Genomic DNA, 27,800 nt, shown 5'->3' with positions numbered 1-27,800 from the left:
CTGAGCCAGGACGGGACAAGACAAGCCGGGAGGAGCAGCTGAGCCGGAGGAGCCGGGAGGATGCGTGCGGCTTTGACGGACGAGTTGCCGAGCCCGGTGTGCTGAGCTCGGAGCAGGAGCCGCGACCCGCAGTAGCGAGGAGAAGGGAGGAGGAGGTGGCCCCTTGGACCGCGGGCACCGGCTGCAGGGGCCGCCCGGCAGGGCCGAGCGAGGCCCGGAGCCCTCCGAGCCGCGATGGCGTCTTGGCTGGGCGGGCTGGGCTCGGGGCTGGGCCAGTCCCTGGGGCAGGTGGGCGACAGCCTGTCCTCGCTCACCGGGCAGATCTCCAGCTTCACCAAGGACATCCTTCTGGAAGGCGCGGAGGAAGTGGGCGGTAAGGGGGCTCGGGATGGGCCTGGTTCCGTGAGGGAGCTCTTTCTCCTCCTCCTCTGGCCGCCGGTCCCCTCCGGACCGACCGCGGCGGGGCCTGCGCTGACGCACCGGCCCGGAGGGAGCTGGTCGCGGCTTGGTACCTTCCGCGAATGCTGCTGGCTTTCCTGCCTTTGTTTTTATTCCGCTCTTGTGACTTCAGGATCTGAATACACACATATAGTCCCAGACTCTAGTAGCAGATGTGAACCTGTTTTAGGCTTATTATTCAGAGGTTTCTGAATTCCGTGAAGTGTTATGTTGCTCCGTAATGACAGCACTCAAACAACACTCTTTTTCCTTTCTGTTTGCTTAGTTTAGATAAACTCTCAGCTAATTAGCTGCTTTTACACCGGTTCCATAAAACTGCAGAGTTGTAGTACAGAGGTTGTTTTGCCACTGGTGTGATCTAAGTCTGACGTGTCACAGAGGCAAAGGTTCAATGTTTGTCATTGTTTTGTTTATCTTTCTTTTGTGCCCAGAGAAACCTGTCGGGTTTTACAAGTCCCCTACAGCCAAGTAGGAGAACATGGCCCTTGCTTTATAAGGGTTAGAGGCTAGAACAATTTATCTTTAATACAGAAAGTTAGAAGAGAGGAAAAAAAAAAAAAAAAGAACCCAACCAAAAAAAAAAAGAGACATCAGAGTAGGATATTCTATAAACCAACAGTAAATTTGCTAATAGTAAATTTCATATTTTCTTCGAATTTTTAGTAATGACTTCTGGTTACTTTAGTGAAGCAGTTGTATAATATGGTAATAAGTGTCAATAGATTAATATCCCCAGTATTATCATCTTGTGACTGTAAATTATTTTAAAAGTTAGCTTTCTCAAAACAGTGTTAAGAGCAGAAACTACAAAGAACAGCTAAGACTTCTGAATAGTCATTTTAAATGTGAAATTAAGCAATTCTACTTCGTTTACAATTTCTCATCAATGAAGCATTGTGAAAGAATATTAAAGAAACATATGTTGTATAAACCTTGTTGGCAAGCTAATCTAATGGATCTCATATGAATGGCCTTTTTGGTGCACAGGGTAAGTTCTCAGAAGAGAGAAATTCTGACACCTAAAATTTTTTTTCACACTTTTCTGAAAGACTTACTTAGAAATGTTGTAAACTTCAAAATCTGTAGTAGTTTAGTTTGGAAAGTTATTTTATTTTCCTGAGCTGTGGAGTCATCTAGAGTGTTTGTTTTGCTTTTTTGGAAGATGAATTGTGAACTCACAAATTGGTGCATGAGTTTGTGCAAGAGAGCTGTAGTGATGTTTTGTAGTTAGTTCCAGGTGTACTTCACTGCTGGATACTACTGTGGACAACTTCAGTCTCCTAAAAATTTCAGGGTAGTACATTCATATGGGTGATTAGACTCCAGAGTGTGAAAATCTAGTGCCATTCAAGTACTCTTCTGTAAAAACCTTTGAATAATACGTGGCCTTAACAATACTTTTCAAGTACTTCTTTACAGTCTGGGTTTAATTTCCTAATTGGTTAAAATTTCCTAGGTTTTCATATTATCCCTTGCATTCAGTGTTTTGACTGACATCAGTTGTTTGTGGATTATGAACTTGCACATCTTCCATTTTGCAGTTTTCATTGTAGATTGTTTCCTCTGCAGTGTTCGAGCTGTCTTGGTTTTTTCCTCTGCAGTGTTTGAGCTGTCTTGTTTTTAACAGCACATTAGTATTTACTTGGAAATTGTACTAATTTCCAATTTTGGAGTATTGCCAAGGTTGCTTTATAGTAAATTCAGGATGATTTCTCATTGCTAGAAGAAAATGTGGTGTTTCTGTCCATTAAAGGTGGGACATAGGAGAAGTAAACATAGTCAGTTTGAGGAGGATTGATCACTAAAATGTATCTGGAATTACATGCTTTTCCAGTTGGATAAACTGGGATGGTAGATGTATCACCTTTTTAGAGACAGTGAGTCTTATGGGTTTGATGTTTTCTTGGGTGTGTGGGTGGTTTGGGGTTTTTTCAGTCACTGTTTTATGTATCTAATGGAATGAATATCTGTTTTGAAACTTCATGTGGCATTACACAGAAACACAGCTCTTAGGTCAGGAACAAGTCTGAAATGAGGAACAGATTCAGGGACACAAAATAGTCAAGTAAAACATTTTTTTTTATCTCCCTTACTTTAAAGCTTAAATCCATACTAATCTGTTAGGATTTTGATTTGATTTAAAGCCTAAATGTGAGCGAACTAAATTAAATGCAGAAAGACTATCTGAAAAATAGTTCTTACCGTGTTCTGATAAAAACAGCTTTTGATGTTTATCTAGGAATGAACATTAAAGTAGTCTGAAGTAAGATATGTATTAGTAAATGGTCTTAACAGATTGAAAGAATTGTAATTAAAATGAAAATTTTCATTTTCTTTCAGATGCAGCGACAGAACTCCATGTGTCCAATTCTAGACTCAGAGAAATAGAAAGTATTAATGCAGCACAAAAGTTTGAAGTAAGAAATTTTAGATCACTATTTTGTAATTAAAAGCAGTGCATAGGATTTGTTTTGTATGAAGTTGATATATTGCATTAAAATTCTTTGTCCCTGGGTAAATCCAGAAACAAGGGTTACAGTGGTGTTAGAATGTGACTCTGGTTTTGTGCCAAACTGCCATCACAGTTAGGAACACACATTTTATTTAGGGACACATGTTTATTGGTGTATGCATGTGCTGCAAGTTTTCATCTTTTGCTATCTGTGACCGTTCCTGCCCTGTCAGGTGGATTTGGACTGCAGCAGTAGGCTTGGCTCTGAAAAGAGTGGGCGTTTTCACTATTCGTGTTCTCTCTCTGTTGTCCTCCTATTTGGTCATTCTGACATAGGCTGCTCGTGCCTCTCCAAAACCACTTGAAAATCTCATGTACCCTCATGGAAAGTGACTTTATGTGCTCTTGAATAGAACTTGTTGGTCATGTGACTTTCTTTGTGTCTCTAAATAAACAACTTTCATGTATGCCTTCAGGCCTCAAGAGGATTGTGAAGATACTATTTTGGGACATCACTGTTCCTGCTTGTCCTCTTTCTAGTTTCTTGCCATCTGCTCTTGGCTGAGGTCATAGAGAAAACATTGGATATTAGCTCCAGTTTGTGCTTTGTGGCTGTTCTTAAATTCTACCTGTGGATCTTGCAAAGATGTGATTCAGCCCTAACTTTTTCAGTTCTTGGCATTTATTGGTGATGGCAGCCCTTTTTTCTGGAAGTGAGCTGGAGTCTGGAGTCCATGCCATATAAAAATGGAAAGCTTGGACATGACCATTATTTGGGGCCCACACATTGCTGTTTGTGTGTGTTTTGAATGAAGTAACATGAGAAATCTCTACAGTTTAATTTCTTTGCTGTCCAGTAGCTTTGTGCTTTTCTGATTAGTTAAGGACTGTTCTAAGTTTACCAACATTCATTTCTCATTTTTGCTAGAATGAGAGACTGAAAAAAGTCTGTAGTGACTTAGAAGAAAAGCATGAAGCAGCAGAGCTGCAAATTAAGCAGTTGTCTATCGAGTACCGCAATCAGCTTCAACAGAAAGAGGTAAGACAGAGTAAAATTTCTCAGTATGTCAAATAAACTTACCTGTTGTGCTGTTTAATGCCTTTGTTCTAGTGTCTGTTCTCTTAAAGGGGAAGTAGTGGTCACAGCTATGGCTTCTTAGTTTGTTAATGTAGACTAAGACATATGTCATCAAATCATGTAATGTAAGCCAAGCTGCCAGGAGATAGTTAAGATCAGAGAAAAAGCTCTGGGAATGTCGTGCAGCTGTCAGAATTTCTGTTGTTTGTGGGATCACTGTGAGAACAGACACTACTGCTTTGTATTTCCGATTCAGTTACTTTAAAAGAAGGCAACAAGAGCAAATTCCCATTTGAAACAGTTATTTTGTCTTCAGGTATCATTATTTATCTTAACATATACAATTAAAGAGAGTAGAGCTAGCTTTCAAAATTCATGAAATGTCCCTTTATGATGGAAGCATCAGCTTTATAGGCTATTGTATGAGATTTCATAGACCTAAATGAAGAAAGTTGCCAGTATGCTGAGATTTACACAAAAAGGATTTTAATTTCTGATTTGTTCACAAATTCATATGGGAACTAGAGGACGCAGAACTATGAGATGTATGAAATTCTGCTTGTTAAATACAATAACAGAGTTGTTACAAGAAAATTACATGCAGCTAATTTCGGTTTATTGTAAGTAAATTTTCACTACATCAAGTTAAGCATAAAAGAACTCAAATGTAGTAAAAATAACTAGAAAATCATCATACATTTTCATATCTGAATACCCTCTTATATATTTAATTTTTTTTGTATAACTGTTTAGCCTGGTTATTGCTGTACTACTTGTGTACCTTTGCTGCTAAAAAACCCTGTGTCTTTGTCTGAGGTACTTTATAACACTTGAGCTAAGGGTGTTTCTTTTTCTCCATTATGAGAATGTTTGGACTTTTTTTCTTTTTTTCAGTGAAAGTGATCAGTTTTTTGTGCTGGGGGTGTTGTTTGGTTCACATTTCACAAGGCCACAAAGGGTAAAGTAGAGTGTATTTTTATATTCTTCTTATTCAAACAATGCATTTTATTTTGTATATCCAGGTGGAAATCAGCCACCTAAAAGCCAGACAGAATGCACTGCAGGAACAACTGCAGAAAGTACAGACAGCTGCTCAGACTGCTCAGTTGGGAGCTGGTGTTTTGCCAGCAGCCACTGCATCAGCCTCCTATGTTCCAGAGGTCAGACATTCCTCAGGTTTTGAAGGAGATGACATGGATTTTGGAGATATAATCTGGTCACAACAAGAAATAAACAGATTGTCCAATGAAGTTTCCAGGCTCGAATCTGAGGTTGACCACTGGAAGCAGATTGCAGTGGTGAGTGGTTTCTCTTCCACCCTCCCCTTCCCTCTCCCCTCCAAATTATTGTTTTCATTGCATTTGGTGGATTTTTTGAAAGCTCATGCTGAAAAATTTCTAGAAGGAACATGTTGTGATGGAAAAGCTGAAACCTTTTGTGCTGTCACATCACTAAGGACACATTCAGTGACTAACTTCCAAATGCTTTTATGCATGATTTGTCAAGTTAGGTAAAGGATTTTGTGAACATTCACCTAGAATGCTACTTCAGGGTTTCACTGTTCAGCCTTTAAAAAAAATACTTCCCTTCCTCTTGGCAATGTTACTGATTTGTATTGATAGCACAGTAGTGTTCAAAGTAATGGTTTGATAGTTGCATGCTTTTATACTTTCTCTTCTCCCAGTCCTTGGTATGTCAGTTATAATTCATGGTTTGTTGAGACAAAAATGCATATAATCTTTCAAGCTGCTGCTGATGTGAGTTACCATTTTTCAGGTATAGCCTGATTTTAGAGGTATACTTTTCCCATGTGAAAATACTCAAAACTAAGCAACCCTGTTGTCTTACTATGAGTAATAACACCCCCACTCCAAATTTTTACCTATTATATGTAGTAATGTAATAATAAAAATCCATGAAAAATTAAAATGTTTCCATTAAAATGTATTTTTTTAAAAAATCAGAATTACAGTAGATTTTTTTTGCTGCATGTTAGCTTTGTTGTTTTCCACTTTTGAGTATCAATAGAGGAACCACTTAGATAAAAAGTACATGTATTTATCACATTTTTCATATGGATATGTGGTTTGGGTTTTTTTAGTCTTCCAAATTGCAAGGCACTAATGATGCTGAACAAAGTGAAATATGCAAACTACAAAATGTTGTTAAGGTAAGATGACAAACTAGTCTTCTTTACTCTTCATGGTTTTGCATGTGGTCACATAACTTGTAAATATTTTAATTAACACTATTATAACATTATTAAAAATGCATGGGGGTATGTAGTAGCATAGCAACCCTTCAGTCAGCAGTACAATATTTAGAAGCAGTTACTCTGAGAAAGGGTGTTTGTATGATTTGATAATTCCACTATGTCAGCTTGAAACAGTGACATGAGTACTTACAAGGGCAAATCACTTCGTGAAGCTGTTGATGAGTTATGAGACCGTATTTTAGATACACAGAGTAATTTCTGCCTTCTAAGAAACATGTTGCCTTTTTTTGTTGAAGGTGCAAAATACGGACTTTACATGTCATCCTAGTAAAGTTAGTCACTAAAAGTGCATTCTAGTGTATCCATTTTGTACGTAAGACTCGTAATTGATGTACATTGGTTTAATATTTGCTCTTGTGGAGAGCATACTATTTGTTTGAACATATTTTTAAAGGAATTTCTTTCTACATGTTTAAAAAACCCCAATCAACAAATATCAAAAAACCTGGCTTCTATGAGAAATCCTTCAATAAATCTTTTCATTAGACTTGGGAAAACTTCTTTCTTTTGTATTGTATTATTTCTTAGATAAGACATGTGCTGTATTTTGCTATTTTGTTTCTCTAATGATATTTCTAGGAGCTCAAACAGAATTTAAGTCAAGAAATAGATGAACATCAGCATGAGCTATCAGTATTGCAGGATGCCCACAGACAGAAGTTAGTAGAGATAAGTCGTCGACACCGAGAGGAGCTGCGTGAATATGAAGAGCGAATTGAAGAACTTGAGAATCGGTTACAGCAAGGTCTCTGTTACCACATGCTTTCTGTTTCATTTTACGTAGAGTGAATTTGGGTTAAAATGTTGAATATGCATGTAGCAGTACAATATATATTAAATACATGATGTTTAGAATTTAAATTTCAATTTCAGTTCAGCTTCATATTTAAGACGTGTTCCGTATCTTTTATTCACTCTAGTTGGCTTGAGCACTGGTATGATAGCAATTTATCTGGGGCATGTATCAGTCTGGAGAGTCATTTTGCATACATACCAATTGTTGTTCTCTGAATTTTGCACTTTCTGGGTTGGTTTTTTAACTTAAACTGAATATAGGTAGGGATAAGACATACTGAATTGAAGATAACAAAGTAACAGGACAAAAAAATAACTTTTGTGAGAAGTGCTATGTGCTAATTGGGTTACTTGACAAAAGCTCAAAGATTGGGTGGTGAGACACTGGAACAAGTTGCTTAGAGAAGTTGTAGATGCCCCATTTCTGGAAATGTTCATGGCCGGATTGGATAGGACCTTGAACAGCCTGATCTAGTGGATGGTATCCCTGCCCATGATGATGTAGGTGTTGAAACTAGATGTTCTAAAGGCCCTTCCAAACCAAACTATGCTGTGATTCTGTGATTGCCATAAGGGCCACACCTTAGTGTGTGGCATAACTATAATGTAGAAGCTCAGTAGTTCCCACAAATAACTTTTTGTTGCCTTATAAGTATTTCATTCTCCCTAAATATAGTCATGCCAGTTAGGTTTCCTCAGGAAGCTTCTTTGCACAAGTACATAAGCTTTGCCTGTAAACCTCTGTATTTACAGAGTAAAACTTGGACTTCAAGAGAGTATATACTCTCCTTTTGGAACTAGAGATCTATTCCCTTCTTGGAAAGAAGAGAAGTTTTTTTTTTTCTTACAGTTTCTCTAACTTTAAAGGTAGTACTGATGGGGAATTATTCCTTAAAATGAGATGCCTGTTAAGATGTAATGTGTTTTTTCACTTCACATACATACACCAGCAGGACTAATTTAAGAAAGTTGAAGGCACAAATCCCTTATCTTTCACATTACCACTTATCTGCAAAATAAATACTGCTAGTGGCTTTTGAAGAACTAGAGTATTTTATATTTTTATTTTGTTCATTCTGTCTGACAACATAATAGGGACTAGGGCAGGGTCAAGTGTTTGAGCTGACACAGAAGTGAATTCACACTAGTGTGCTTTCATTTAACTTTTTTTTTCCTGCACTCTTCAAATGATGCCTTTTTGTACTGTCTAACTTATCTGGAAATTATAGAAGATTGTACAGAAATATGAATGTCAGTACAGTATGAGAGTATGATGGATTTGTAAAAAGGTTAATTCTGAAAAATGTTTTTCTTCAGTTGAAAACTTTTGTGCATCATTTAGCAAATTATTTGGAGCAAATTTTTCTGTGTAAGAACTATTTGGCAAACCTTTAAAATGTAATTAATTAAATTATAAATGGATTTTGCATCAATCTGAATTAGATGGGATTTGATAAATTACTCTTAGAAAATTGAGAGATTCCAAATGCTGATAAATTAGATTGTCATCTCCTCACCAAGAGAGGTGGGGATCAAGTGTATTCTAATTAAATTGCAAACAAAATATATATGTGTCTTGCAACACTTATATTTAAAATTATTTTGAGCCATGCATGTGAAAGTATTCAAAAAGCTACTTGTCCTACCAGTAATATGTGTAGCACAGCTTCAAATGTTAAACCTAATTAACCAAGCTTTCTGTTGATGATGACCATGTCTTTGTTTTAGTCTATCTCCCTCTGTCAGGAGAAGAGGTGAAAGAGGAGAAGTAAAAGATCTGGAGTGATGGTTTTGGTTAATACTGCAAATAATCTCTTTTGTCTTTTAGATGGTGTGAGCACTGATGCTGTGGATGACCCTAAAATTACTGAACAGAAAAAAAAAGCTCAGAGTCCAGATGGAGGACAGGTGGAAGAGTGGCAGGTTGTAAAGGACCTAGAGGATGAAATAAGAAAATTAAATCACAGATTATCTTCTGCCAAAGCAGAAAACAAAAATCTTCTGAAAGAGCACGAATTTGCAAAGCTAGAAAAAATCCAAATAGCGCAAGATTATGAAAAGCTTAAATCTGAATTTGATGCGCTTCAAAAGTCTGTGGCAGAGCAAGATGCTCTCCTGAAAGAACAGAAGCAACTCCAATCAAAGACATCACTACCACAAGATGTTGTCAGCCTACAGCAAGCGTTGTTAGGTACTAAGACTATGATTTTTTTTTTTTACTGTATTTTCACAAGTTTTCACTTCGAAAACTCAAAATTTATTTTATGAATTTAAAACTGAATATGAGAATGTGTACCTTTAAAATATTGCTGTTTTAGAAAAGCATTGTCCATTGAAGCAGAAAAGAGAATACTGTTAGGACTAGTGTGGTTGTCATAGGGGCTTCTGATTAGGGAAGTTATCATGTCTGCCAACTGTTTGGTAGGGGTTTTTTTCTTTAAAAGTAAGTAATCCTCAATAGAAGTTGTTTGTTTAAATTCAAAAAGTGTATTTTTGTGTGTGCCTGTAAAGGTACTCAGTTGCTAATATCTTCTCCTTAAGGAAACACTAACATGCCTGTTTAAGAAACATATCTGTAGGTAGAAAATATTTTAATATTTCATAGCTGATTAAACTCTAGTGCCAAAGTCCACCTAATGTGGGATGAGTTGTGAAAGTAATACTCTGCTTTGAGGTGGTGACTGATGGTATGTTTGAGTCTTTTATGGCACTGATGCTTGTGATCACAAAATGCTGTGAAACTATTCTCTTCAGAGCAGCAGTTCTACTTGGGCAAGCTGGGAAAATGTATTTGTTTTATTGTTGTTTGAAAAGCAGTAAATTATCTATTTGATTTTATTTTCCTTTATAGAAGCAGAAAATGAAATAGCAAGACTTGCCAGTTTAAATCAGGTAAAGCAATTTCTAAATTAAGCCAACAAAAAAGTTTATAACAATAGTAACTGATGGAAAACAAGTTTTGGTAGCTTGTTGTTGGTTGTTTTTTTTTTTTTAACATTTGCCTTTCTACATAAATAACATTGTAACGTAAAAGGAAATAATTGTAGTTTAATTCTGTAATTATATGTGGAATTTATAGAAACAATACATTTTTGCTTGTGAAACTCCACAGTGTATTCTATTAGGAAAACCATTCAAGTTCCACCCATCTCATTGTTGCCTAGAAAGCTGTAACATACATTTTCAAAGTACTGATAATACATTCTGTAAAATATGTAATTTTTCACTTCTGCTTTAACATGTTTCAGTTTTTGCACTCACCAGTTTTGAAGTATTTCTCTTCTGTTTAGTGCTCATAATAATACTGCATTCTATGTTACTGATGAAGTGAAGCAGTGGAACATATCACACCTTTATTTCTTGGTGTTGTTGTCTTGGTCCTTTATGAACTCAGACTTGAGAGATACGGTTTATTTTACTGCTGTGTTTATGGTGGCTCTTGCAGTTATAATAGTTTATCCCAGCTGTCAATCCATACTTTAGAGGTGGATATAACTTCTTACCATACCATGGCTTTTTGTGCAGAAGTTTATGCACTTAAACCACATGATGAAGAAATAAATATCTATGTATGAATGGTAGAGAGAAATACTTCCCAGCAAAAAATTTTTAACTGGGGTAGTATTTATGCAGGCTTAGAGATTCTAATGCAATTTCAGCAAGATAAAGTCTGATATTTACAATTTTTTTTTTTTTATTTTGAGGGACTTGAGAAGGAACTGACAAGTGCACAGCATAAACATGAGAATATTCTTTCTTCGAATACAGAGGATCAGAATGCAGAAATAAATCAGTTAAGACAAGATTTGGAAAGGAAAGAACATGAGTTAGATGAAAGTGTTGCTGAAAGAGAAACATTAATAGCAGAGTTGGAAGAACTAGACAAGCAGAATCAAGAAGCTACTCAGGTAATAAATAATCCAACTAATTACTGAGCTTCTGAATAAATGTTTTGAATTCTGTGTATGTGTACTTGTCTTTTAAGTTGATCTTTGAACATAGATAGCAGGGAAATATAAGTTATCTTTTGAAGCCTAAAAACAAATACTTGGGACCAGTATTTCTCTATATCTATTTTCTCAATGTGAAATTCCGAAGTGCAAGTAAAACCCACTTGTTATAGACAAAGAAGAAATCCAGCGTGTCAGCTGTCCATAAGAGATGTTACTTTACGAAGTCCAGTTAAATAGTCCCTGATTTTTCATTGCAACATTTCTGATGAAATTTATCCTGGTAATATTCTGATCTTTCTTATGATGGTATGCATTACAATGATTTTTGAAACTTTTTCTTTTAAAAATTTTAATTATGTTGAATATTTAAGTTACTTTATTGCAAGTTCTTTATAATACGAGCATTCGTGAAATAAAAAAGTCACCAATTATATATAATCAGAATTAAATTATACTTCTTTGCCAGAGTTCCAGTATATTTGACCTGTAATTTGAGCTGCAAGCCATGTGTTTTCAATTTTATTGATTTACCAATGAATGACCTATAAAATGAATCCAAAGTTGAAACAAAAAGTTGAAAATAGAATATACAGATAACTTTAATGTAATGCCACCCTTTTTTTTAGCAATGGATGTTTGCTGAATTCCAAATGTCTTGACAAATTCTGACAGGTTTTTTTTTTTAAGCAGGTCTTTTTTTATTTCTTCATTTAGGTAGTTAAGGTTCTTTTAGGGGTGATGGTGGTTTTTTGGGTTTTTTTGTAGTGAAATGTAGTCTGTTTTAATTAATTTAGCATTGATTAGTTGGTCCTACTTGCCAGCTTATGTTGGCAACTAAGAAACATTTTTTCCTCTCAATTTTTTTTATTGTTTAGAGGATAGAAGTGAATGAAATGCGTAGTTCAGCTGCTTTTGCTACCGTAATGAATTCTGTTTTGTGTTCATTTCCAGCATATGATTACACTGAAAGAGCAGCTGTCAAAGCAACACACAGAAACTGATAGCATCATCAAACAGCTGAAGCTTGACATAGATTGTGAAAGAAAGAAAGTATCAGAATTAGAAACTGAGAAGATGAAAGCTATTAAAGATTTAGATAGTCAGAAAGAAAAACTAAGCCACTGTTCATATGCACTTAATGATTTGCATGTAACTAAGCAGCAGCTACAAGACAATATTAAAGATCTTCAGGAACAATTAAGGAAAGCCCAGGAGTGTAATTCACATAGTAAAAAAGAAATTGGAGAGTTGCAGCAGAGACTAAAAGAAAGAGAGGAGGAACTTTGTGTATCCTTGAGCAAGTTAACAGAAAAAAGTAATGAGGAATCTAACTACACTTGCCAAGATCTGATTCTGAAAGAAAGAGAAGTAGAAATTGCAAAACTACAGAATGATGTTTCAGAAAACAAACAAATAAATGAAGATCTACAGAAATCTCTGTCTGATCTCAGAATGGAAAATGGAAAGCTGATAGCAGCCATTGAAGAACTAAAACAGGAGTTAAGTGATGCCATTTCTGAGAAAAAGAAAGTTCATTTGGAAAAAGACACTCTTGTGGAGGCTTTGAAAATGGAGAAAAGGCAGTTAGAGAGTGAATTAAACGAGACGGAGAAGAGGCTTTTGGAACAAGCACACAGTTATAAGCAAACTATTGAGGATCTATCAAAGGCACGTAGTATGGATACCAGTGCACTGCAGCTCGAACATGAGTGCCTGGTTAAGCTTCATCAAGAGAAAGACTTGAAGCTTGCTGAGCTTAAAAAGACCGTTGAGCAGATGGAAATTGACCATCAAGAAACAAAAGAGATGTTGACTACTAGCTTAGGAGGACAAAAGCAGTTGACTGATCTCGTAAAAGAGAAAGAGATATTCATTGAAAAATACAAAAATCAAGCCTTACAGGCGAAGCGGGAACTTGAGGAATATATAAAAATCTCAAAAAAGCAGGATGTCTTAAGACAGAACTTGGAGGAAAAGGACAGAAGTCTTGCAGTCATGAAAGAAGAAAATAATCATTTGAAAGAAGAAATTGAACGGCTTAAGGATCAGCAAAGTAGATCTACACCTGTGGTTGAGCCTAAAACTTTAGATATTATTATTGAACTTGAAAGTGAGGTAACACAGTTAAAAGTGATAAAGAATAATCTTGAAGAAGAAATAAAAGTTCACAAAAAAACAATAGAAGATCAGAATCAAGCAACAGTGAAACTTCAGCAGTCACTGCAGGAGCAGCAAAAGGAAATAGATGAGTCCAAATTGCAGTGTCAGCAAATGAATGTCACACATGAAAGACTCTTTTTAGAAAAGGATGAGGAAATCAAAAATTTGCAGAAAACAATTGAACAAATTAAAACTCAGTTGCACAAAGAGAGACAGATAATTCAGACTGATGCTTCTTATCTTTTTCAGGAAACCAAGGTTCAGACTCTTAATGGAGAAAATGGAAATGAAAAACATGACTTATCTAAAGCTGAAATTGAAAGACTGGTCAAAGGTATCAAGGAAAGGGAGATGGAGATTAAGCTGTTAAATGAAAAGAATGTTTCTCTAAGTCAGCAAATTGATCAGTTGTCTAAGGATGAAGTTGGTAAACTTACTCGGATAATTCAAGAGAAAGATTTAGAAATACAAGCTCTTAATGCTAGAGTTTCCTCAGCTTCCTACAGGCAGGATGTTGTTTCCCTTCAGCAGCAGCTGCAAGCTTACGTTCTGGAAAGAGAACAAGTACTAGCAGTTCTAAGTGAAAAGACAAGGGAAAACAGTCAGTTAAAAACAGAGTATCGTAATATCATAGATATGGTCGCTGCTAAAGAAGCAGCTTTGGTGAGGTTGCAAGAGGAGAACCGAAGGTTATCCAATAGATATGAAAACAGCAGTCAAGACATGTCTAGAGAAACTATTCAGAATCTATCCCGTATCATTCGAGAAAAAGATATTGAAATAGATGCCCTAAGTCAAAAATGCCAAACCTTATTGACTGTCTTGCAGACATCCAGTACAGGTGCTGATAATGGGGCAGGGGGTGTGAACAGTAACCAATTTGAGGAACTTCTGCAAGAACGTGATAAACTAAAACAGCAAGTAAAGAAAATGGAAGAGTGGAAACAGCAAGTAATAACGACGGTCCAGAACATGCAGCATGAGTCAGCTCACCTGCAAGAAGAGTTGCACAGGCTGCAAGCACAAATTTCATTTGAAAGCGATAGTACTTCAAGGCTGCAAGTAGATTATAATGGCTTGATTCAGAGTTATGAACAGAATGAGAAAAAGCTGAAAAGTTTTAGTCAAGAATTAGCACAAGTTCAACACAGCATAGGACAGCTTTATAACACTAAGGATCTTCTCCTGAGCAAACTGGATTTGGTAACACCATCTGTGGCAACAGCTGCTGCCGTTTCACAGCTTTCAGGTGTTCAATGCAGTCTTCCTGAAGCACTCAGTGAGGAGTCTAAACTCCTTCAAAATGAGTTGGAACAACTGAAAAAAAAGTTACAAGAAAAAGATTCAACTATCAGGATTCTTCAGGAAAACAATCAGCGATTATCTGATTCTGTTGCTACAGCATCAGAGCTTGAAAGAAAGAGTCAAGAAGGAACTGAATCAGAGATGAGACAGATCAAAGAAAAACATGATGTGTTACAGAAGTCACTAAGAGAAAAAGATATATTAATTAAATCTAAAAGTGATCAGTTACTTTCTGTGAGTGAAAATCTTAGTAACAAAGAAAATGAAAATGAGCTTTTGAAGCAAGCTGTAACTAATCTAAAAGAAAGAAATTTAATTTTAGAAATGGATATTCGAAAACTGAAAGAAGAAAATGAAAAAATAGTTGCAAGGTGCAGGGAAAAAGAAACAGAATTCCGTGCACTTCAGGAGACTAATATGCAATTTTCAATGATGCTCAAAGAGAAAGAGTTTGAATCTCACTCAATGAAGGAAAAAGCTCTTGCTTTTGAGAAGCTGTTGAAAGACAAAGAACAGGTATGTACATTCATACTTATGACTATCTCTTCAAACTAGACGAGTTCAAAATAATATACTTCCTGGATATTTTTCTGTGTTGCAAGGGCATAGATGTCCTGCCCTTTTCCTTGTTAGATCACTTGTATCTTTACACTCTTCCTGGCAAAGACGATGCCTCAGGTATAATTATTGGCCATGTTTGAAATATTTGTTTATGTCTTCTACAGGGCAAGACAGGAGAATTGAATCAACTGTTAAATGAAGTTAAATCCATGCAGGAAAAGGCTGTTACTTTTCAGCAAGAGAGAGACCAAGTCATGGTAGCGCTCAAACAGAAGCAAATGGAGAGCAGTGCCCTGCAGAGTGAGGTACCACCAAATAAGTTATAGTTGCAAGAAATCAATGAAAAAAGAATAAGAAATTGCATCTGTAATATTTTTTTATTATTTTAGCAGCAGTCACTTGTTAAAAGCACCTAAAATTAATACACTTGCAGTGTGGTTCAATGGATATGTGTTACATTTTTTTACTTAATTTTTATTTTTATGAAGTGGCAGTCCAAGCAACTTAAAGTATGTTCTACGCAGGTACAGCATTTGCATGAGAAGGAGCAGCGCCTAAATCAGGAGCTGGAGAGGTTGCGGAATCACCTTTTAGAGATGGAAGACTCGTACACCAGAGAAGCTTTAGCTGCAGAAGACAGAGAGGTCAAGCTAAGAAAAAAGGTTTTGATTTTGGAAGAAAAACTTGTATCCTCATCTACTGCAGTGGAGAATGCCAGGTAGTCTTAAATAACACAGTTAACTAAACTGATGCTGATGTCTCTTATTATATTGAGCTGCTATCCTGTAACATACTAAGCACTAGAAAAAACAAAAAGATACAAACTTTTGTTACTCAGAATCATGATGATTTAAAATATACTTGGTCAAGAATTTAATCTATTTCTCCTTTCAGTACCAACTATTGAAACCTTACATCATCAATGGTGCTTAGAACTTGAAAAAAAATTCTTAACCCATCAATTTAGCTGTGTGTTAAAGTTTGAAAGAGTCTTATTTTATATACTTCAGTGCACAAATGTGCATTGTTTGTGACTGTCATGACTTGTGAATTGCTTTAGAGACACATCACATTTGTACTTTGTGCCTGATACCATGGAAAGTATACACTGCTGAGAACTTCCTTCTTCATAGTGTAAACATATAGAGCAAGATGCACTGAATTTCTCATGAGTAGCAGAATCTGGGAGGCTAGAATATTTTTGCACAATGGGAAATTAGGTAGAGCATTCAGTCATTAGTAAGTAGGAAGATATACTGAGTTCTTGGAGACTGGGGATAAAAGTAAACACTGGTAGAAAGACCTATTCATTCATAGTAATTGAAGCAAACAACTAGGAAGATACAGATTTTTTTTTTTTTTGTTAAGATGCTGTTATAATAATGAACAAAACCTAGGATTTTTTCGAATGCATTTTAAACAAAAGATGTTAATTGGGATTTTTTTCTTTGATTGTCAAAATTTTGTTGCCAGACGTCTTTTAAATCTCTCTTTAGTTTGGTTTTGTTTGTTTATTTTTAAAGAGGAATTGGTAATTTTTGCAAATTTAGCTCAAAAATTTTGCTAAGATGTTTTTTGGTGGGATGTAATTTTCGCTGTGATAACTTCTGTTATTTAAGTGATGTATCTTGTTTTCATTAAGTCATCAGGCTAGTCTGCAAGTTGAATCTTTGCAAGAGCAGTTAAACCTAGTTTCCAAGCAGAGAGATGAAACCATGCTGCAGCTGACTATCTCCCAGGACCAAGTGAAGCAGTATGCACTGTCTCTGGCCAACCTGCAGATGGTACTAGAGCAGTTCCAACAGGGTAAGGTTTGTCAAGAAGTAGCAAAGATTGGAACAAGCATTTTGCAGCTGAATAGTTACCATATTTTGGTGCTTTTGAAGTATTGGTTACCTTGTTTCCTTTTTGATAGCCTGAACTTCAGAATCTCTTCTCTATTAAAAAGCTTGGAAAAAACAATTCTGTGAAAACTGTTGATCAAAGTCACATTTATGAAACTTAAATTCCACCTCTATCTCATGAAGACCAGATATGATAATGCTGAGGTTTAGCAATTGCATATCCCAAGAAGAGTTACATGTTGTAAATTAAGATAGTTTTGTTTTGTCTCTTATTTTTAATTCTTTAGAAGAAAAAGCTATGTATTCAGCAGAGCTGGAGAGACACCAAAAACAGAGTGCAGAATGGAAGAAGAAAGCAGAAAGCCTAGAAGAAAAAGTTGTATCACTGGAGGTAGGCTGAATAATGAAATTGAACCTTGTGAAACTATATTGTAATTCTTCACTGAGCAAGCAAAGTAGCATTTTTCTGCTGACCCTCGATTTTCTGAGGGTGTTTACAATCCAGTTATTTGAAAGAACAAGTAATGCAGTCTCTTCATCTGTTATGTCTGATATGTGTGGTATTAGGGTAATTGTGATCTCCCTGCTTCTCATTTTTTTTTCCCTTTCCTACCCTCTATTTAGGTGAGTTTAGAAGAGGCAAATGCTGCTCTGGATGCTGCATCCAGGCTTACTGAGCAGCTTGACATCAAAGAGGAGCAGATTGAAGAGCTTAAGAAAGAAGGTATCTACATTTTTTTCATTTCTGCTTAAAATATTTCAAGCAGCTGAGGACATAATGTAGTATTCCTAGAAACTTACCAGAATTCATATCCTATGAGAGACTAATTCTGTGCCACATTCTGAGGACTTCCTTGTTTATAAAGCAAATATGAAAAAGTATATTTACCTTCTGTTAGAGATCTTTCTGAAAAGAAAGCCCTGTAGAAGTGTTTTGGGGGGTTTTCCCTGTAAGTACCAAGACAATTGATTTAGCTCTGTGTCTTTTTTAAAAGTTGGTGAAATGCCAAATGTCAGATTTTCCAGAGTAGCTACCATATTTGACATAGATACAGAGTACAGTGAGGTAAAGGTGTGCAGTTGGTTAGAGACATAGAGGCAGCAGCTCTTGCACAGATGGTTCAGCCATCCCTGCTGGTGCAGTGGTAACTCATGCTTTGAACACATGCAACTGATTATTGCTATACCTTTTTAAATGATAAGTCTTGCTCTTGTCATAAGTGATGTTTTCTTGAAGCATTCTTATGACAGGTGGTGTGAGATCTCATTTGAAAATCTTCAAGATTCCAGCAAAAGCTCTACAAAAAACAGTCTATTGCTTTTCTGCTACATATTTGAATGTGTACTTACTTAAATTTAGTTCTCTCCAAGTGCAATTTGGCATCCAAGTGGGCATCCTAGAAGTGCTCCCTGAGTTCACATATGAATTTTATAAGCTAAATTAAATTTCAAACTGCTACATAATGTACAACTACTGATCTGTTTTTGAATTGACTGATCTGTATATCTGTGTCTCACTACAGACATTCACAGCAAAAGTTCACAAATCCTGCATTGAAATTAACTTTGGCATAGGCAAATAAATGCTCTTAAATGGGAAGTTCTTGATTACTGTTTATTTTGTTGTTAAACCCTTGCTTAAGAAAGCAGAAGGGGTTTAAACTCAGAGAAAACTGAGTATCAAGCAGGGTTGTATTGGCAAGCAATTTACTTGATAAAAAAATTGAAATGGAATTGCTGCATAAAGGAAACAGCACTTTAATGTTGTTATAGAGTAAATAATGACTTTTATAGAAAAAAAAATAACACTTTGTATTCTCTATTTATACAAGAAAACATAAAATGTCTTATTGAAAATTGGCCAAATACATTCCCAGACACCGTTTTGTTAGCCAAATCTTTTGAAGGATTTCTTCATGGATTTTTTGGCAGAAGAAGTGATTTTAATGGAAAAGTATAAGATGTACCAGATGCAGTTTTCTGGATTGCCATAAATGGTTAACAAATTATTGGAGACTGTAAATGTCTGGTTTACAGCAGTCCGTGCTGAATTTTGGCTCAGGACATTTTTGTTACTTAGTCTTTTCATAAACTCAAAGTGCATGTTTAAGTCCTTTTCAGCTGTAGGATTCTATTTTAGAGGGAAATGTTCCATTTAAAAAATATTTTTAAGATAAAGTTGCAGTGTCACTGTGGATAGAATATAGCTGTGTAGTGGTCCTGAAAAGTTGATCCTCTTTGATATAAACTTTCATTTAAATTATTAATGATTTTTATTTTGTTTAAATTATTAATACTTTTGTTTTAAGATCCATCATAAAGGAATAAATGAAATTAATAAAAATTGAAAAAGCAACTCACAGTTGTCTTGCTTTGTAGAGAAATAGCAACAGTGTAAAATTTAATTGAAATTTGTTTTCAAATGCTGCTTGTTTATCTTTTTGTAGCATTGGTAGTATAAGTCTCTTTATTCCCTTCTGTTCTGTGGACATGCAAATAACAACTCATCTATGTATGCTCCTGCAGCTGAATCATTCTATAATCATATTACCTTTGTTTTCCTTCAAGTATTGGTATCCTATTTAACCATATTTACAAAGTAGCATAATTTTAAGCAAATGTAAACCTTGAAACCATGGAGTAATTCTCCTGTTCCTCACCCTGGTGTGTTGAGAGAGAGGTGCTGTAGAGCACTCACCCTATTGGAATGGAATTTGATGCATATGGATGTAGTTGTTACAAGATGCATTATTGCATAATACATGTTTTCCTTTAGTTTTTAACTTGCTTCGGATGAGGAGCTTACTCTGTCTGTTCCTTGAATAAGAATTTTCCCAGCAGGACATTAGTTTGTTCTATTCTGTATGCCTTAAAATTCATATTTGTGAAGTAAAATGTTTGCATGAGGACGTGGAGTATTTGAACAGGGCGTATTAGGTTCCATCCATTTCACAGACTGGCTCTTTGATGTGTATACATATGAAATCTGTGTCAATTCTCATGGAGTTAATTAATTAGTGTTAATTGAGAACCATGTTTTGTTAACATAATTGTGGCATGCACTTATTAAAGATTGAAAGTTGTGGAAATGAGGAATCCCTTTCCATGCACCACAGATTATTTGAAGGTTGTAAAAATTCATAGAAGTAATTTTTCTTACAAAGGTGTTGAGGCTTTTTAGAAATTAACTATGAGGCAGATAAAACAAAAGTGTATCTTTTGTGGCTTTTTAATGAAGCATTTTTAACTAACATGAGCCCAAAAACTGTTAAAAACTAGGTTGATTAGCAGATTTTCCAAAGGATTTGGAGATAAGCATTACACTTCATAGTGAGAGAGGAGAAAAAGTTCATCCCGTCAGCTTATATCTGTAATGTAGAGTTGGTCTTCACATGGACAGTCCATTTTACAGTATGTTTGTCAGGTTTTTGTGTGCGCATAAGGCTTAATTGTACTTTTATTAGGCTTCAGAAGTAGTATGTTGCAGAACCCCAGTTTGGTGAGAAATGACACTTTTGCTGTCTTTCTGGTCTTAGGCCACCTCATATTCATTGACTTAGAATTCTGGCCTACTTATTCAGCTTGCAAGCCATGATACCTGACAAGTGTTTGCCATTTTTCTCCCAGTCTTATTTTTGCTTCATGGTAGCATTTCATCTCTTCCATTCATGTTTTTGTTCCCAAAAGTAGGGGTAATCTTGCATATGTCTGCCTCTCTTGCCTAGTATACTGAATTTTGAAGCACAACACTGTTTTGATGATATGTTAGTGTGTCCCAGGATGCTCTTTCCAGGACTTGCATCAGTCACAGGAGTGGGAAGGGTCCAAACAGAACAGACCCTCAACGGGCTACTGATGTTGCTCTGCTAGCCAGTAATACATCTAGGAAACTTAAGAACTCCTTGGTGCTTCAGAGGAGCAACTTGATAGTAAGGTACCCAGAATACCTGGGCTTGGATAATTTTGGAGGTTATGGGCAGAGATCAAAAAGACCTGATGCCACTGTGGAATTTGGTCATTATGAAAAAGATTACCACCACAGGACTACAGACCTTGCTGAAGAGTTTCTTTCTAGTTCTGTATTATTTAGATAGAAGAAAGCAGTTTATCAGACCTTCTGCAATGGATATATTTAATGTGTGGTCCTGTGCTTCAGCTTTGAGTATCATTCCTGAAATTTCAACTTGTGGTTTCAAATAGCAATGACTTACTAAGTTGACACCTTTTCTAAAAAATCACATTGATTTTATGGTTTTGTTTTTTATTTAAAAGCACCATAGCACTATTTATGAACATATGTATTACTGATCAATTATTGCAATGTTTCAAAGTTTTTGTTCCTTTGCTGTGACATTACTTTTATAGGTGAGATCAGAAGAGAAATGTTAGAAGATGTACAAAATAAATTAATGAACCTTATGAACAGCACAGAAGGGAAAGTGGACAAGTAAGTCCTTAATGAAAGATTTGGTCATAAGTCTTTAATGAATGATTTGGCCTAAGTGTTTCGGGTTTATTCCTCTCAGTGTACTGATATGGCACTCATAGTTGCAGTTGTAGTAGAGGAATGCACTTCTGTATGTTGCCTTGTAATTACACTTCTATTATTTTGACATTTTTCAATTGCTTGGTGGTTGTAAATAGTCATTTTGATTAGTAAAACCAATAGATATGTGACTTCGGTTCACTGATGTCTCTTAAGTAGAAGTGCACTTCTGTAGCCTGAGCTCTGCAAATGAAGAGAAGGGTTTTTAATGAGCATATTTTATAATGTTCAGGGTATGAACAGCAAGCCTTTTCATGTGTCTGCATCACCTGGATGTCCTGTAAATTTCTTCCTTGGTCCCTTTTTTTTTTTTTTTTTTTCTACCCAACAGAACTGAAACAGGGATAGGCAGGTGAGCTCCCCTGCCCCCTTCATTATGTCTTGGTTTGGGACTACACAGAGCTTTCTTTTTAAATGCTCTGCTGAATCAAGATCTTAGAACAAACATTTTCCCTGACTATAGTATGTACATCCAAATTTGTTCATGTTACCATTCAGTTTCACCTCACTGGATACAATATTGCTAATACTGTCCAAATCCACACTGCTTAAGAAATGTAATAACTTAGAGGAAATTGGTGTGGTACCCTTTAGTTATTTGTATTTGATGTGTTTATTTCTATTACTGTAAATTAGGCAAGAGTATGAGGAATAAATGCATCAATATTATGGTATCAGCTGTTACACAATAGCAGCTTGTATAGCTACCTTCTTTTATTCTGCAGACTGTTGATGAGAAATCTCTTTGTTGGACATTTTCATACTCCAAAAAATAAACGTGTTGAAGTGTTAAGGTTGATGGGAAGTATCTTGGGACTGAAAAAGGATGAACTTGATCAGGTAATACTTTGCAGAAAACAAGGCTCGTTCTTTTCCTTTTTGTTTTTTCCTTCCTCCTTCCTCCTTCTTTTTTTCAGTATCCTTACCTGAAAATAGAAGAACTCGTTGCTGAACTAACTGTCCCTGCACATTTTGTGGGGAAACTGTTTTTTTCTTCTTTAATGTTTTTTATGTGATGATCTTAATCTTTTGATAATGTTGTTTTAATAGGGTAGATTTCATTTTGCAGAGGAATGCTGATGCAGAAAGGAAAGGATTTTTTGCTGTTGTGTGGAGTAGCTGTAATATAACAGTTACAGAAAAGTAAGCCTGTTGTATATGTACCAGTAGTTATTGTGAATAATATGAGGCTTATGTTTTTAAATAAAGAGGCAAGTTTTTAGACTGCCACCTCTTTGGAAGGTGGAGAATATGGTTTTGACAATAATAAAAATTTGTATTTATCTCTAAGAGTGCCACATTATGTGGCATTGCAGCTTGTATTTATTCACTTTCTTTCATGTGCTGCTTTTTTTTGTTGTTTCCTAACTTTGTTTTCTTTAAATCCTTCTCTAGTTACTATCTGAAGAGCAAAGAGGAGTCACAAGATGGATGACTGGCTGGCTTGGTGGAGGACCTGGGTCAAAGAGTGTTCCTAGTACACCTTTGAGACCAACTCATCAGAACATTTTTAATAGTGTAAGAATTAACCATTCATTCTCTTGGTTTGAGTGGAAAAATAGGGAAGTTGCTTATTAATGCCCATGTTTGGTTCATCAGTATATTAAGCTGCATTTACTGGTGCTGCTGGATCTTGCCTTAGTTGTTTTTTGCAACTGCTTTGGCAAAATGTTTTTTCCTGCACGAAGGAAATATTTAGACATTGAAAATTACCCAGTGATAAATCTTGTCTTCTGATACAGAAGACAATTACTGTTCCACTGGTTCCTGGCATCACTCTTCTTACAGTATGAACTTCATCTTACAAACTATGAATGCTGGAGGTTAAATGTATGTGAGAGTATGGAATTACACAATTCTCAACAGTATAGAATACCGTGGCATTGTATTTTGATGACTGTGTTCCCTTATGTCCTTTAAATTTAAATTGAAAAGCTTTCTCAGCTGCTGCAGCTATTGCTTCTTATGTACAGCATATAAAACTGCTATTTTTTTGAGTAGTGTAAAGCAACAGATCTCATAGTATGATCCATGGGAGCAGTTTATCTATGGAACTTTCCCTTTTGCAGGCCAGTAAATAATGTACTCAAGGACCATGCGCTGAGGGATTGGGGTTTTTGGATTGACTGGTTTTTTGCTCAGTTGAGAATGGATCCCCATAAATCATCTTGAAGTGTAGGGATTGGTTTTTTCTCCCTAAAATAGTGCAGGCACATAGGCCACTAAAGGACTGTGGTCTGATTAACTGTAGAAGTAAGAGAAAAATTAATACTTTTGTGTGAATAGGACAGACTTTGCTAAGCCAAATTTTATCTTCTCATGCTACCGACACCTTAATCATTCTGTGCTTCCTTTATTTGAGATTCTCTATTAACTAAAGCATACAGGGGCCTTAAGAGAAAAGATTGGGTTTTATGTGTTTGTGGAGGAGAGATTGAGTAAAGACTAAGGAAATACTGTAATGTCAGTAATAGCATAGAATTCTTGAAATAACTGGCTTAAATCAATAATGGAACCATGATAGAAGTATGTGTGTTATCTTTAGAGTTTATCAATTTTCTATCAATGCCTCTTAGTGAGACAACAACAAAAAGTGTATTTTGAAAATAAATTTCATTGTCACTCACTGAGGGCTGCTTAGTACTAGGTAAAAAATTGATTGCAGGCAGTTGACAGCTTTTTATTTTATGTATGTATGTATTTTTGACTTAGTGCTTTTCACTAGAGCATCAGTGAAATATAGAATAACTAGTAGCTTTTTATAGTCTTTTTCAGAACTGTTCGTGAAATTCCTTGAAACTGAATCTCGCCCTAGCCTTCCCCCACCTAAGCTCTCTGTTCATCACATGAAACCTTTAGGAGCAGCAGGAACTGGTAAAACTAGCAGTACTCCACCCAACAGTCAAATGCAAGGTAACGTTCTAATCTTCACACAGAACATAAATAACTAAGGATAGAATTTTCAAGAGGATTTTAATGCTTCTGTGCTTCCTCACCTGTAAAGGAAGTGAGGAAACACAGAAGCATTAAAATGCTCTGTGCTTCTCCCCAGCCATGTTCTACTTTTGTCTTTTTTTTTAAATTCTTCTCCTATCGCTCCTTCCCACTGCATCTATACCTCACTTTCTAAACTCTCAATACAGAAGGTTAGAGGAACCAAATTCTCTTCGATATAGGAAGGATTTAACAGGATTTAACCTGTTAGAGCCAAACAGTTGCTGTGTAGACAACTTCATACAGTGAAGCGGTGAAGCCAGTCCTGATTTTCAGCATCCCTGTTGATCAGCTTGTTTTGAAGTGAGTGAAGAATGCAAGTAATACAACTTTTCAGTGTCTCTCTGGTGTGTAGAACCTAGTTGCTCAGAGAGGACCAAAATAAAATCAGTTAAGTGTATGGCCTGGTATGAAATCTCTGTAAGCTGCGCAGGAGTGTTGACTTTAAGTGTTGACGTTTTCTAAGAGAGAACAATTCAGCTTATATTATGCATGTTAAATTAATGTACTTTTGTCTTAAATAATTTAAAATTGAAATCTTCAATTTAGGTGCTCCAGTTTGTTCCTAATGTGTTTAAGACTTCACTTTTATATAGGCCTGCTGGTTGGCAGAAGCTTGTTTTGTTTGAAACTTAGCTGTAAACTCAAAAGAAAATTAAAACAAAAAGCCCTGAACACTAAACCCTTACATGTTATATGTATATACAGAGATAGAGAGAGATGCTAAAAAACCCTCTTTCAATTCACCTAAAGTAGTTGGATGTTACAAAGTGCTGTTTATTTGTGGGGGTTTTCCTGGGACTGACCCTGGCAAAGCTGTGCCATGTGTTGGGAAACCTTCCTGTGCTCTGCATTGCAGTGCATGTGCCCTCACAGCTCTGCACAGTGTTGGAGTCAGTATGACTGATACTTCATATCTGGCATTGCAAAGGTGAAGTGAACTGCAAAGGGTGTTCATGTTGCCTGTCAGATGTGCACGTTTTCTTGGGTAGCTTGAGCTGTTACAGAGTTTTGGTGGTGGACTTGGCACAGTTGGACTTGATTTTAAGAGTCTTCTCCAACCTAAAGGATTCTATGGTTCTATGAGAGTAGTCAGAGACAATAAGTCTTTGAAGGTGTCTACAGTCCATGGCAAGGAGATTTTCAAGGACTTGCATGTTGCAGAAGTAATAGGCTGTTTTAGAACATGTCTCTGAACAAATGCTGAAAAATTGGATAGATTTAGGAATGCTGTTTAACAAAATGTTTTCATTGTTGGTTTGGGTTTTTCTGTATTCCAGAGTCTCCAGTCTCGGGAATGGGTAGAAGACCAGATGCAAATCCATTTTTAGCACCTCGATCTGCAGCAGTGCCTCTCATAACACCAGCTAGTAGTTCTGGACATCTGCTTATGAAACCTATTTCTGATGCATTGCCTACTTTTACACCACTGCCAGTGTCCCCTGATGCCAGTGCTGGTGCTGTATTAAAAGACCTCCTAAAACAATAGATGATCTTGTATCAGTACGATGAAAGCACTTTAAGGAAAATGAGAACACTATGTTGTATATAATTTACCACAATGAGGCCTTCTGTAAAAAGTCATGTATTTGATTGCAATTGTACCTTGCTTTTCCTGTACTTACAAACTTATCAGTGCTTCAGAAATTCTAATGGTGGAATGAATAATTGCCTTCTGTATAGCAGGCATTCATTTTGGGTGTGGGTTAAATATTTAACTGAGAAAAAAAAAATCTATCTTGTTGCTAGATTGTCACAAGACAAATTAAAGGATTTTAAAACCTTAGGTATACTGGGTTATTTCAGATATGCATAGACAGCATTAACTCTTTGGTGTTGAGATTTGTTTTTCCATTAAAATGATCTGCCATCTACATTCAAGAACCAGAACTAGAAAAACACCCAATTCATGGTTTTTATTTAATGTACTTTTGGACATACATTTCTTATTTACAAGTTTGATTGCATTTGGGGGCAATTTGAGGCACATTAATCTCTTTGCACAATGATTTGGTGTATCCCCCCAGACTAACAGCTGTTTTCAGCAGTCAAACCCATCAGCACCAAGAAGTTAACTATGGAAGTGAGGCTTCACATCAGTTTGAAGCATGGGTAATTTAGCAGATGATACATTCACATATATGAAGACACTGTGCTCTAATGGTCCAAGGTGTATATATGAGAGGCTTTTTATCTTGCAAGATTTTGTAGATCCAAATATAGACTTAAAGCTTGAACACATGTATAGAGTTAAGAGGGGGGGAAGGTGCTCGCTTATCTCAAATGTGTAAATAGGTCTTTGTACAACCAAGGCCAAAGTCAATTATTCTGTAAATTTTGCTGTGGTAACGTGTACACTTGGTTTAACAGGTAAAGAATGAAGTTGCATACTAAAGAATAAGAGTCATCCTCATAGTGCATCTGAGATAAAACATCTTCAGTTTAAAATGTGTAATTTCTATGTCTTTTTATATGCCTCTCCTTGTTAAGTCAGTGTTAAGATAACTGTTGTGCAAGTTCTATATTAGAACTGTCAACCTTCTTCATTTTCATTAAGGTTCTGGATAAAATTGTTGTAAGAGTTATATTTAAATAAAACTAATTAGTGAACTTGTACAGAATCAACCAAAACAATGCAAGAAATCTTTGCATTTTTTTTCTATAAAGGTCATATAGTGAATTTTGTTTATTGCCTTGAAACCTAGCAAAGGTTTTTTTATTTGCTGTGCTTACTTTAAGAGCTGTTTGAAACCCTTTTCTCCAGCATAGTAATGTTTCATGGAAGACTTAGCAAATTTGTAACTGGATTGACCTACCCTATTGGATTCTGTTTTTAAATTTTTACCCAGTTATGGACAGTTTGGAAGTTTGATTTCTGAAAAGATAGCAGCCACATATTTACCAAAGTAAATTTTGTGTTATGTCGTACATGTAATGAGAATCTCAAATTACCTCAGCTGAGAATATTGCAGTTAGATACTTCAAAAGTACATCTTCATTTAAACTGGACTGGAACAGCTACTTTTTTTTATTATATAGCAATTATAAAGAAAAGTGAAATCAGGTGGCTTTTATGCAATCTCTCTTGGTCTTGTAGTCATGTCTGTTTAATGATATATAGCTGCTTTGCAATAAAATTGCCTTTTGGTGAGCCAAAGCAGAAGGAAATGGTTAGTTTATAAAAATTATGTGACTTGCATGTTGTAAATTACAAATGGAGTCATGCTGCTCACAATTCTCTGAAGATACTAACTGAGCAGTTCTTAACTTTTTTAATCCATTTTTTTCTTCTTTAACTGCAGAGAACTTAATATGTACACATTTCTCTTTCAGGAAGCTTTCTAAATTGCAATAAAGAAAACATAGTAAGACCATTTA

General features: G+C 35.9%; 1 protein-coding gene across 2 annotated transcripts; it reads left to right on the top strand.

The window, feature by feature from the left end:
• The first annotated feature begins 232 nt into the window (after window positions 1–232).
• TRIP11 (thyroid hormone receptor interactor 11) lies at window positions 233–27,796 on the top strand. 2 transcript variants are annotated; one of them, XM_059850165.1, is made up of 20 exons: window positions 233–373; window positions 2,800–2,876; window positions 3,840–3,950; window positions 5,012–5,287; window positions 6,091–6,159; window positions 6,844–7,009; window positions 8,888–9,250; window positions 9,911–9,951; window positions 10,764–10,967; window positions 11,964–14,993; window positions 15,203–15,343; window positions 15,563–15,756; window positions 16,681–16,844; window positions 17,170–17,273; window positions 17,507–17,606; window positions 21,248–21,329; window positions 22,154–22,268; window positions 22,824–22,946; window positions 24,194–24,341; window positions 25,703–27,796. In XM_059850165.1, exons 1-20 carry the CDS (start codon window positions 235–237, stop codon window positions 25,909–25,911), a joined length of 5,856 nt encoding a protein of 1,951 aa, XP_059706148.1. In that variant the 5' UTR covers window positions 233–234; the 3' UTR covers window positions 25,912–27,796. The 2 variants fall into 2 exon arrangements, with proteins under 2 accessions (XP_059706148.1, XP_059706150.1); XM_059850167.1 differs by lacking the exon at window positions 6,091–6,159.
• Window positions 27,797–27,800: the final 4 nt, after the last annotated feature.

This window comes from Haemorhous mexicanus, chromosome 6 (genome assembly GCF_027477595.1).
Source record: "Haemorhous mexicanus isolate bHaeMex1 chromosome 6, bHaeMex1.pri, whole genome shotgun sequence".
NCBI lineage: Eukaryota > Metazoa > Chordata > Aves > Passeriformes > Fringillidae > Haemorhous > Haemorhous mexicanus.
Note: the sequence above shows the minus strand (reverse complement) of the source record. Positions and strands in the feature narration are given on the sequence as shown.

Bases quoted from the DNA above. Each gene is read 5' to 3' on its own strand.
- TRIP11 (XM_059850165.1), top strand. From the start codon at position 235: ATGGCGTCTTGGCTGGGCGGGCTGGGCTCGGGGCTGGGCCAGTCCCTG. The intron at 17,274-17,506 runs GTAGGCTGAATA...CCCTCTATTTAG, and splicing joins AAAAAGTTGTATCACTGGAG to GTGAGTTTAGAAGAGGCAAA. The intron at 22,269-22,823 runs GTAATACTTTGC...ATCCTTCTCTAG, and splicing joins AAAAGGATGAACTTGATCAG to TTACTATCTGAAGAGCAAAG.